The following is a 12916-nucleotide window of genomic DNA, read 5'->3' on the forward strand; positions in this document are numbered from 1 at the left end:
CAAATGACCTTTGTTAAAAAGGCAATTGTGGCATTATGGAATCAACTGTAATGTGACCAAATATAGGTGCAATCTGCATTACCATTTCTGGAGAATTTTAAGTTTAGATGTTAAATTTAATAATTTAAGACCAGTCAGAAAGACTGGACTTTACTGTGTTCATAATGACAATATTGGGATTTGTTAGTCATAACTATAGTTCATCCTCCCTGACTAAAGCTTTAATAGCATGGCAATGAAGGAGCAGGGCATATAGCCCTTGCGTGCCTTCATTATAATGATGACTTCCATGAAGTGGTTGAGATGAACATGAACTATAAATGAGTGATTGAAGACATGAGTATAAATCAAGGGTGAAAGCTGTCTAAGTGCTAATCATTAAATGATGCAAGGAAATACTTATCACACAAGGCTGCTGGTAAAGATTATAATTAATTAGAATTGGAAAGTTTTCGCGTGGTGTCACAGTGACTAGCATAATGAAAATGCTAGATTTGATACCCTAAAACATACGTGCTTGTTTATTTTCAAAGAAAGGTTTGGAATGAGATTGTAGTAATTTAATCACACTTGACGACAGCAAGGAATCATGGGAGGCAAATCCATAACCCATACTTGATGAGAATATGCTTTAAAGTTTATACACATTATCCTTCGACTCCACAAATTCTCATTTAGTCACTCAGGGATAGTAGTACTGCCAATGTGTTTAGCTTGAATGTTTTTGAAGTTTTAAAAACAATACATTTTGACAAATGACTCTTTACAGTGACTGTGATCAGCTAAAAGCTGGTAGTCTTACACCCTCAGATTAGGTTTGCACTGGAATACACTCCCAGAGAACAGTGAGAGAGAGGGAGAGAGAGAGAGAGAGAGCTAGTGCAGTGAAAGCATGCAAGAGGGTGGGAGGGATAGCTACTTAACAGAGGGTGAACTGCTGTGTGATCATCTACTTGTGCTGTGCTGGCTATTTCGGTTGTAGAAATCAGGAACTCAGCACTTGTATATTTTTTTTAACTTGAAGGAAGATTTGCTGGTTTGATTGACACTGAACAATGTTCACCAGTACACCTGGGTAAATATTTTTATAAAATACAGGGAATTGCTATTACGAGCTGCTGAGCAACCCTCCATGTGGAATTAATCAATTTTATAAGATGGTATCTACAGGTTGTTCATTCTTTCTGATAAGGTAAGGATTACATTTTATTTAGTATATTTATGTTAAATATATATTTAACATATACTTTGATTAAAAATATAGATTGTACAGGTTACTGTATGGAAGATGTAGTATTGTAGTGCATAGATACGCAACCATGTTTAGCCAATTAAATGTCAAGAAGGCATCTCTTCTTTCAGTATTCTAAAATCTCACTCATTGATGAGAAGCCAGCTAAAAAAGTCAAAAGCAAGATGCCTTTTTTACTTATTCTTTTTCTTTCTTTTTAATGAAAGCTGTGGATTATTTAATAAGGAAAGGGGGGAAAAAAGGGAGACCGCTGAAGATTGACTCACTTGGAATATGGCCCGAACCCCTACCTGCCCCTCAGTTATTATGATCAATCAGTCAATCAATCAATTAATTAGTTACACATTGATGCGACTTTGTTTGTTTACACATATTCATCAAGTATGTCTAAAACTAGCATTAGTTGGTATGTTTGTAAATTAAATATGGCTATTAATAATTATTTTATGGAATAAAATAATATTTATAACTGTAATTTTATTGTGAAGCACATTGCTGCCTGTAAATGTAGGATAGGGGGATTCCATTCAGCTGATAAGATCATCAGCTTATTTTCATTCTCAGATTGGTGACTGAAACAGTCAGTTTTGATTGGCTGATTATACATTTCTACCCACTAAACGCTTATCAGGGTAATACACACCTTCTGTGCTAAAGTGCTTATTGGAGACCTCAAGTGCAGGGGTGTGTTAATGTATTTAGCAATTATATTATGCACTCCCTGGATTAGTTTACTTAATAGAATTGGACATTTGCTTTCCTAAAACTTTGCCATGGTATAGTTATGTTATAAAGCAAATTGACTACAAAGGTATTGTAAAATACAGAGAAAGTCCCCAGAAATAAGCTTACTTTAGTCTGAGGCCATCTTAAATGAAAATATTGCAACTCTATAAAAGAAGCTAAGGCCTCCTATGGTTTTTTTTTAACCAGATATTTAGTCACAGAGATGGAAGAGATAAGTGTGAATTTTATTACTATTTTTAAATATAATATAATTATGATATTATTAATAATATTTTTTAAAGTAGCATTTACAAATCTCAAAAGAATTATATAGTGCACTATTTGTAGAGCTAAGAAATCCTGCCGTGTCCAATTAAAACTCCTTAATTTGAGTTACAAGCAGTATTAAAGCAGGGATGATGAACAGAACTTGACCTTGAAACTACTGCAACATCTTCTACATTTTTGAGAATTTGGTAATTGTCTCAGTGAAGAAGACAAAATCACAGAGCTATGGTAAATGCCCTCTGTGAATGAAATAATGCCAGAACCAGATTTATGTTACAGTTGGGGTATTCAGTTGTCATTCCAGTGTGTACCAATGGATCAGAGCTATTAAGCCATGCAGCTGGTAAGGGTGTGTAAGAATGGCATGGCCTCAGAGGAGAGAATTGACCTGTCATCTAATTACTGTGCTGTCTTTCCAAAGCATCCTAATTACAGAGATCTAAGCAGCTGCATGGCGTTCATTCTGGAAGTTGACACTCTGACTGACTCTCAGTTAAAACAATGTCTATCCAGCATTTGTATTGTGGAGAGTAGTGTAGTCTCTCATAGAGGTATTCCATGTGTGCTCAAATGCATTCAGCCATCCCATATGGAAAAGATGTATATAAATCTTATAAAGTTTGTATCTGTCTTGCGTGAAACTTGTATGAAAAGCATACAAGAGTGAAAACACATATAAGATCCCTTGAAAAATTACATAAATGAAAACTTGTATGTTTTGGATACTTACTAAAACAATATATGAACGTATTGAGAAAGTGGTCACTTTCATAAGTAAATCATATAAGTCTTTACTATTTCTTTTCCATATGGGATGTCTTTAATCCAGAAGGCAAATGAACTTTCTGCCCAGTGTTTAAGATATTGTGCATAGTCAGAATTAGAACTCCACTGTGGTCTGAGCTAGTGGTCATAAAACAGTAAAGTTTTATGTGTCTGTGTTTTTCACTTGATGGGTTTAATAAAAATGGGAAAGATAAATTACTTTCTCATTGAGGGAATTATAAAAAAAAGAGTTTACATTTAAAATCACTACTTTTAAAATGCATACATTTGCATACTTTATCATTACCTTTCCTGTACTAGTTTTATTTATGTACCTGTGTTTTAGGTAATTGCTGGTAGAAGGGCAAGTTGACAGTTCCAAAGTTCATGTGGTGGTTTTATCATATTTAGCTGCCATCTGATAACAGAGAGCTGGTAGGCATAATAATCACATGGTTTTTTAAAGCTTTTTCAACAAAATAACTTACTTGCAGATACTTACTCATATGCAGGTTAAGATGCTGGCTTATACTTGACCCATCTTAAGGAGGAGTCACAGAGGCAGTGATATCTCCATGTGTAGGAACAGTTGATCACAAGTGCCAATTCTCAGGGATGTTTCCCAGAGGACACGTCAGTGGAGAGGATGAACCCAACGAACTGGAGCCAGTTCCACTCTCACCCAAGAAGAGTGAGCTGCAGAAGAAAAAAACACAGCTCCCCAATGTAGGGCAAAGTCTCTGTAAAAAACTACAGAAGTGTCTACAGGCACCAGAAGATAATTCATTTCATGACCAGATATCAGTCAGCAAAACAATAACCAAAGCTAACCCCACCATATCTGAGAAAGACAGAAATTCTGATTGCCAAGATGGCAGTGAAGTTGTGGAGGCTTCTATCCCCAAGATTCTTGAAAGAATCACAAATGAGGAATGGAGGCAGAAGATGGAGGATGAGGAAGCAGACCATAGTAACGTAGTGGAGCATATCCTGAAGGAGCTGAAAGGAATCAATAAGATCCAAGAGGAAATTTCTGACCTGAGGCAGTATCTAACATCTGTGCGAGGCTCAGTGGATGAAGTATCTTGTTGTGTCGATGCAGTGCTCAGTGAAATAGGTGAGCTATATTCCGGGGCTTCAGCTGTAACGCATCCTAGCCCTGTTTCTCAAACACGTCACACCAGGCATGGAAGTCTGGATAGGCAGAATGCAATCTCTTCTCCTCACACAGGTGATCCCAATCCTTTGCTGGACTGCAATGATTATGGAAGAGATTCAGGATATGTATCATCACATAGATCCCCCAAACAATGGCATGATCAAGCCACTTGCAGAACAGTCCATCAAAAAGATCAAGAGTACCTGGAGCAGAGTTCAGACATGCGCTTGTCTGATGTCTGTTACCTGGAGCTTCACTGTGACCAAAACTACCAAAGTACTAGCTCATTGTCATCATGTCAGAGCTCCAATTGTCCAGAGGCAGCCTTTCTTCCTGGTGACACGGAGTATAGCAGATGGCCAACTGCTGATATTCAGCACAGTATTAGTAGAGAAGGTGGTTGGAGTGAGGAGGATGTTTCCTCTTGTGCAAACAGTGGAGAAGAGCTTGAGAGCTTTCTAGGAGTTTGGAACAGACGTGCAAGAGAGGACACACAAAGCAGCACACCAGGTCATTCTTCTCACAACAGTTCAGAGCACCTTTCATTGTTGTTTGGAACCCATTATAATTCACCTTCAAGTTCTTCCAGTCAGGTGGACTGGAGGCCTCTGAGACAGGAAGCTGAGGGAGAAAACTTGGAGTGCGACTGTGCTGCAAACTGTCCATTTTCACGTAGTTCTGGATACCACACCACAGATGCCTGTGCGAATGAACTTGAGAGTGGGCCCTCTTGGAGCTTGAGCTGTTCCACTGTGTTGTTGACAGACTGTGATGATGGTTATTTAGAGCCACATTCACCATGTGATTATTGCCCGTCATCTGGGGACACTCTCGATCTCGGTTCTGCTGAGAGTTTGGACAGAGAGTGGACAGATCACAGCATTTCCAGGGAGGATGTAGGAGAAACATTGTCACCAGAGTCGCCTGAAATAGATCCTGAAAGCACACCCAGGACTGCTGACGTAGGTTTTGATCCAACAAGTTTTAGCAAGGCTGTACTCACGGTCAGGTCAGCTTTAAAAGGGGCTTTCAAAAAGTTGGAAGGTTTGAATACCGAAGATGAAAAAGATGATAGTGGTACAGAGGCACCGCCATCCTTGGGTAAACAAATTTCTGAACCTGAGGATGAGCATATCACTGTAGATTATACAGAGGGAGAGATTAGCCTTACAGAGAATTATCCTCACTTTGCCACCTCAAATGAGGACAGTGATCCTTCAGTCTACATGGATTGTCTTGAGATGCACGAGAATCTATCATGCTCCCTTCAAGCATCTCCACATAAAGCAAGCCCCTCTCCTGGAACTCCAACAGAATATCACTCTGTAGAGATTTCACAAGGAAAAGGAGACTATTCAACAGATGAAGAACTGTCCAAGTTTGATATAACGCCTGACCACCAGTATGCAACAAGGCAGGATGAAAGTCCACTGGGTCCAGTTCGTAACCAAGATGAGGTGCGCTTAAGTCCCATAAGGGAAAACCATGTTCTTCATGAAGAAAATCAAGAAAGGCTGACTGATGAAAAGCAAGGCAGGCTAACTGATGCCAGTCACAGAGCACGTATAGAGAATTTCCAACGTATTCTAAGAGAAAAGAGGCAAACTCGTCATAGACTGTCCAAATCTGCACAGGGATCCCATGGTTCTCAAGGCTCCCAAGGGTCCCAAGGATCTCAGTCTCAAGACGAGTTTGTATCAGGTATTTTATTTATTCATTTATTTTTTGCATATATACCACTTGCAAGCCTGGTAATAACAGCAAAAATCAAATCTTTATTTTTGTAGTGAACTAAATGCATTTCCTTTAGTTACAAAATTGTTTGACTTTGCTCATGTACAGCTACTCAACTTGATTTATAATGATACTTGTATTTTGTTTTGTTTTTGCAGACTGTTGGAGAGAAGATAATCAGGTTACTTGAAATATATTAGCTCCATGTTCAAGCTACATTATTTTGTTTTTGTTCGGTTTGTTTATTTATTAATTTGTGTGCATCCCCCCCACACAGTACTGTTCTTACTTTTCTTATCAACATAAATACTTGTTGTTTCCAAAGCATGATGCTCTAAATACACATTATATATGGTATTGACTGCATAGATGTGTAATTTTTAGTCTGAACGTATTATTGACATTCTAGATGAGACATTTGCCTGATAACTTTAGTTAATCTGTTACAGAATAATTTACCAGGAGCTTGCTGTAACTTTACAATGTTTGTGGTGTTATTTCTTGTGTCATGTTCTGTTTTCGCCTTCATAATATTTTCAAACACTATCAAAATCTATTAGAAAGAACCCCAGAGGAAACTCCACTGTCAACTAAATAAATGAAAAAGAAAAAAGTTATACTTGTAGGAAGAAATAAAAAAAAGACCTTCTATGCATGTTTAATCACCCGGACAAAAATTTTGTGGTCGTGCTTTTGTCCTATTTGGAAATAAAATATATTCTTTAGTTTTGCATCTACATACTGTGATCGTGGTCCACACTTTAATTTCACTTAACCTAATTAAAGAGTTCAGCAGCATTCATTTTAGTCCCATCTTTTAATTAATTTTTTTTTTATTGTTTGTTTGTTTTTTAATTTGCATGTTCTGTGACATCAGAGAGGTCAAACTCAACCAAGCCTGGTTCCACAAACACCACTCCTCTCATAACATAGTTCTTTATGTCTTTGTAAGCCACTAGCCTAAATTCTCACATTTAAAACACTTACAGGTCAGAGATGTTGAACCCAGTACTCGACAGGCATGGGTCAAAACAGGGTAAGTTATACATAGTGTTGTATTGGTGAAGTTTGGTTAGATTAAATAAATTTGTATTTTAAACCTAAATAAAAACTGTTTTGCTTGTTCCGTAGTGGAGGCTCTGGTCTGTATGGAATTGACAGTATGCCGGACCTACGTAAAAAGAAGCCTATCCCATTGGTCAGCGATGTGGTCAGTACTCACCTATTGTTTATTTTCCTATAAATACACCATATTTTGTATCTCATTCAGTTTGTTTTGTTCTTTACTGTGAGTGTTTCTGTAAATGAGACCAGTACAACAATAGTTTTTGTTTGTTTGTTAGTTTTTCTTTTACACTGAATTTGGGATGGAGTTGTTTCAAAGAATGGAGACAAAAATGAAATCAGCCTGCTAATGTCTCTCTCCCTCCTCTCTTAAACCCAAAATTATTCCCCACAACTCTCTTGAATGCATTCACTCTCCTTGGTCAGGCTATGGTAAGTTATAGAACCTAGTTGACACTCCCTTTTCTACTGAAGTACAAAATAAACTAGGACAGTTAACAGTAGTCACCAGGCATAGTATGTTGATCTCTGCCATACTTCCTGTTTATTACAATTGAAGACATTTGCATGTGTCCTTTTGGTCCTGGGTTACTTTTCTTTCTATTCAACATTCCCATCAAAATACATTGCCAACAGGTCATTCCCTCACCTTTTGGTTAACGTTGTTTTTCTTCTTTTTGATCAAATTGACTGGATAGAATAAACTACTAACAAAGGCCTGTCTATGTTTTATAATGTTGACTTTGGGCTAACTTGCTTGGTACTAATAATACTCACATGGGTTCTCACCATATGGTAAGTGTTCATCAAGTTCATAGAATAAAGATAATAACAATTCTATTAAGCACCTTTATAACTAACCCCTCAAACCTTTTAACCATATTGACTTTTATTGTTGCAGAACTGTTTTTCAGTGTGCTTGGTTGTGGGTTGTTTTGACTTTGTACACAAACTTTGCTGATTTTTTTTTTTCTTTGTATTTGTCATGTTGTTCAGTCCCTTGTCCAAGCCAGGAAGGCAGGGATCGCATCTGCAATGGCTGCTCGATCATCAATTAAGGATGAGGAGCTGGTGAGTATGCGGGGGGGAAAAAAACTTCTGCTTTGCATCTTGGAGATTGTCGGTTTCAAAAACTTCCCAGTGACACAGTTTTCATGGTTGTGACTCCATCGGCCTTTCAGCATAAGCACATCCTTATAACTGATAAGGTTTTTGTTTTTGTTTTTGTTTCCCTGGATTAGGACTTTTAAAAATAGATCTTCTTCCTTCTGTAGAAAAATCATGTCTACAAGAAGACCCTGCAGGCTCTTATCTACCCCATATCTTGCACCACACCACATAACTTCGAGGTGTGGACAGCGACTACACCTACATACTGCTATGAGTGTGAGGGGCTCCTGTGGGGAATCGCACGGCAAGGCATGCGTTGTTCTGAGTGTGGTGTCAAGTGCCATGAAAAGTGCCAAGAATTACTGAATGCTGACTGTCTGCAGCGTGAGTACTAAGGAAATGTTTCACAGAAGTTTCCATCAGGGATCTGAAACTACATTTTTACGTTATCGGGAAGCTGTTTCATTACAATTTTGTCTCAAATGTTTAAGAATATTTTCCCCACATTAAAAATCATTTTTATTTAACTTGTAACCACTGAAGTGGCATATGTATATTTTTTAGTTTCAAGCTTTTTCGGTCTGTTTTTTCTTTTTTTTTTTAAAATAAATATTTAGGTGCGGCAGAGAAGAGCTCTAAGCATGGAGCTGAAGACCGCACTCAAAATATCATCATGGCCATGAAGGACAGGATGAAGATCAGGGAAAGAAACAAACCAGAAATCTTTGAGCTGATCAGGGAAGTGTTTGTCATCAGCAAAGCCATCCATGCACAGCAGATGAAAACCATCAAACAAAGCGTATTGGATGGGACGTCAAAGTGGTCAGCCAAGATCACAATCACAGGTATTTTGCCACCACAGCTCAACGACAACTTTGGAGCTATGTTACATGTGCTCTCTGTAATTTTTTATTGTTTCTTATGTCTTGGTTAGTTGTTTGTGCACAAGGACTTCAGGCAAAAGACAAGACAGGATCCAGTGATCCGTATGTCACTGTTCAGGTGGGCAAGACCAAGAAGAGAACAAAGACCATCTATGGAAACCTCAATCCAGTCTGGGAGGAAAAGTTCCATTTGTGAGTCGTTTCTTGGTTATGAAATCAAAAAAGTTGTTGGGGGGGGGGGGGTTCTGGTTTTTTTTTTTTTGTTTGTTCCTTGAGTGCTTGTTATCAGTAGTGCTATAAGTGCTCACCTTAATTACTCCCTTGTAGTATCTATCATCTTGTAACTTAATATTATTCAGTTTATGTTTCTTTTTTGCTCCTTTTTTTGTTTTGTTTTGTTTTGTTTTGTTTTGTTTTGTTTTGTTAGTGAGTGCCACAATTCCTCAGACCGAATCAAAGTGCGAGTGTGGGATGAAGATGATGACATCAAGTCCAGAGTGAAGCAGCGTCTGAAGAGGGAATCTGACGATTTCCTGGGACAGAGCATCATTGAAGTCCGAACGCTGAGCGGAGAAATGGATGTCTGGTATAACCTGGGTCAGTTGGCTTTCTTGCCTTTTTTTAATAGACATCATGAAGAAAACTGTATAGTATATGCGGAGGGGAGGCAGTGTCACAGAACGCACAGTGTAAGTGGTCATAATGGGTCCTCGACAGCGCAATCTGAGAGGTAGTGTGAATATGACTTTCAAGTAAAGCTCAGCTAAATTTATTTATGTATTTATCTTTTTTGTTAAATGCATCAATACCTACTAAAACTCCCAATATCTACTCCCAATCTTTTGGTCACACCTTGTATCATGTTACCATGCCTGTTTATAACCTGGATCTCATCTGCTTGTTACATCAATTTCACATCTGTATGTTTTTGTTTGGCACTAAAAGCCTTGCTTTCAGCAAGTCCAGTCTGTTGTTTGTACCTCATTAGTCACATCTCCTTTCCCTGCAGCAAACATATTTATACCCAGGCATGTTGCTTCCCTAAGGCCTGTGTTGGTCTGCATGAAAATACTAGCTTATTTGATTACATTTTAAATGAGTTTCTCCCTGCTAGCAAGAAGTTGTGATAATTTTAAGGAAAAAGTTTCACGATAATCCCCCAATTCTATCCCTAGGGTGTGCAGGCAGTTTCATTAGGATGATGCCTGAACAAAATAATTAACAAGTATACAGGATCTGATTTCTCAGGCCTGTGTGCTAGTCTACATGAGCACTAGTTGTGCAGCATGAATATATGTAGCTTGAATACCTCTCAGGATAAAATCTAATCCCAGTCTTGTGGGCAAACAAATGTTGTCTTTAGAATAATATTTCTGAATTACTGTCTCTGCGTCTTCGTATCTCTTCATATGTTGTATGTAAGGGTGAGGCGTTCACTTTTCTTAAGCACATTTTTTTGTTCATACTTGATTAAAGTGCTAAAATTGACCTGACAGCAGCAGTAATAAATCTTCAAGTGCAACAGCTTGTCACTGAATATGAATGTGCCCATAAATCTACCGTTGTTGTTGTTTTGTGTGTGTGTGTAGGGGGGGGGGTTGTTTGTTTTTTTAAGCTGGGAGATTTGACTTGCTTGGTTTAATATCTCCCTGAAAACTGTATGATCAAATATTTATTTTGATAGGTTTTATTATGAATTGGATTTGAATGCTTAATTAATGATTAATGATGTAATATACCTAGTTCATGAGAGAAAGGGGGGAAAAAACAAAACATTTTCACTATCTCTTTCTCCCTCCCTCTCTGACTCTCTTCCTTTCACCTCCTGATATGTGATTATCAAGTAGCAGCACTCGAGTCGGAAATCGACCACTCTAGCGACATGTACAAATTACCCCAAATGATTTGCCTGTCAGGGCAAATAGCAGGGGTGAGCCGCCAAGAACTCCACCTCCAGAAACGCTCTAGCTCAAATGTCTTCTGTTATCAGGCACAGACTCATGCAGCCCATTGCCTTTGTTACACTCACTATCAGCTGGAGGACTTCTATTATCATCGCTGACTCTGGACGACCATCAAACTGTAGAAACAGAAGCCCTTACAATAGAATTGCCAAGCTAATAGTCTGTGATTAGGGTTGTGTTAACAGACCTAGTTTAGAGTGCTTTTGGTGTCACAGATTTGGACTCAAGTTATGAATCAAGACATTCCCGATGTGCATCTGATTGACTGTTTTGTACTTAAATACAGAGAAAAGGACAGACAAATCAGCTGTGTCTGGTGCCATTCGCCTCCAAATCAACGTGGAGATCAAAGGAGAGGAGAAAGTGGCTCCATATCACGTGCAGTACACTTGTTTGCATGAGGTATATGATTCTGCAGAATCACGATTAATTACCTAGACACGCTGGATATTCAGCAACTTCTCCACACAAAGGGTTTGCATAAGTGGTTGCAACCACTATTGTAGCTGTTTCAATGTGTTGCACAGATTGACTGCAGACGTGATAGATTTGGACAGGATTAAAGGCACAGTGATATTTCCATAATCCAACCTCTTCCCTGAAAAAAACAAATCAAATTTTGAATCAGGGCTAAAGGACCTGTGCTTATGAAACTGAAAATCCTATAATCTGTCAAACCAAAGCTTTTCAAGTCTGTATTCTACACACATCCAGTTAAAATAATATTAAGCGTAAATTGCAACAATCTCATCATATTTGTTTCAGTAAAAAGCCACCATAACTTTACCATCACTTCTCACGCTTTAGTGTTAGCTCTGAAGTTCATGTGAATTAGATCAAGTCTGTCCATTTCTTCCCATTACAGAACTTGTTCCATCATTCAACTGATGTACTTGGTCAAGGTGTGGTAAAAATTCCAGAGGCTCGTGGAGACGATTCTTGGAAAGTCTACTTTGATGATGTGGGACAGGACGTAGTGGATGAGTTTGCCATGCGCTATGGGATTGAGTCCATCTACCAGGCCATGACGTGAGTCTAAAAACACAGTGAATTGGACTGTCTTCTTACCTGTCAATATGTGTTACCTCTTTATTCCCCATGTTCCTTTCCCTGTCTTTTGAGGTCATATCAATAAACCTCTTGGTGCCATTGTCATTCTCTGGCCTTCAGATGAGGTACAGTCAATTATAAACAGGGTGAGGATGGATGTGTCTCACTGCAGTGTCATCATCCATACAGATGACTGTTAGCTAGGTCAATCATTCGCAGAAAAATGCTTCAGTGGGCTATTATTCAGTCTAAATGTGTCAGGTAGGTGATGGGCAGATAGCACGACAATTCCTAATAGAAATTGTCACGTGAAAACAAGAGCCTGTAGTACATGCAGACTGTCCAAATAAAGGTATTTGAACTGGATGCTGACATTATTGCAACAAAGTGTAAGCAGGTACACATTGTTGAAGAAGTCTTAAGGCCTCCCACCCAAGTACTTACCAAGCTTTGCATTTGCTACTCTATGCAGGCACTTTGCCTGTCTGTCTTCTAAGTACATGTGTCCTGGAGTCCCTGCAGTGATGAGCACCCTGCTGGCCAATATCAATGCCTTCTACGCCCACACAACAGCCTCCACCAATGTTTCTGCCTCCGACCGCTTTGCTGCTTCTAATTTTGGGGTTTGTACTACTGACACACACACAGACACAGTAAAGTACTTTGTTTTGTTTTGTTTTATTTTCTCTTCCTTTCTTCGCTATTGCATTTTATGCACAAATAGATTGCCAAACTTCTTTCTAATATAGGAACATGTTTTTTCCCCTTTTCTTCCCATTACAGAAAGAACGCTTTGTCAAGCTCTTAGACCAGCTGCACAACTCCTTACGCATTGACCTTTCTAGTTATAGGGTGAGATTCTTGTATCACTACTAGTCTTGTTTTCTAAATGTATATGTCTAATATTTTTGTGCCAGTA

The 12916-nt window shown here is 38.5% G+C and overlaps 1 protein-coding gene across 3 annotated transcripts in view; it reads left to right on the forward strand.

The window, feature by feature from the left end:
• unc13bb (unc-13 homolog Bb (C. elegans)) overlaps positions 1-12916 on the forward strand; it is a 65598-nt gene that overhangs the window by 39269 nt on the left and 13413 nt on the right. For 2 of the 3 annotated variants that reach the window (XM_005729194.1, XM_013909856.1), the window contains exons 11-22: positions 6914-6960; positions 7056-7134; positions 7416-7421; positions 7986-8060; positions 8264-8483; positions 8717-8944; positions 9034-9175; positions 9411-9580; positions 11234-11349; positions 11813-11976; positions 12470-12620; positions 12781-12849. In XM_005729194.1, the coding sequence (XP_005729251.1) occupies positions 6914-6960; positions 7056-7134; positions 7416-7421; positions 7986-8060; positions 8264-8483; positions 8717-8944; positions 9034-9175; positions 9411-9580; positions 11234-11349; positions 11813-11976; positions 12470-12620; positions 12781-12849 (1467 nt within the window). The remainder of the gene's footprint in view (positions 1-6913; positions 6961-7055; positions 7135-7415; positions 7422-7985; positions 8061-8263; positions 8484-8716; positions 8945-9033; positions 9176-9410; positions 9581-11233; positions 11350-11812; positions 11977-12469; positions 12621-12780; positions 12850-12916) is intronic. The other variant, XM_005729195.1, reaches the window with a different exon arrangement.

The sequence above is a fragment of the Pundamilia nyererei genome, unplaced genomic scaffold, assembly GCF_000239375.1.
Source record: "Pundamilia nyererei isolate P.nyererei 1_Seehausen unplaced genomic scaffold, PunNye1.0 scaffold00032, whole genome shotgun sequence".
In the NCBI taxonomy this organism is placed as follows: domain Eukaryota; kingdom Metazoa; phylum Chordata; class Actinopteri; order Cichliformes; family Cichlidae; genus Pundamilia; species Pundamilia nyererei.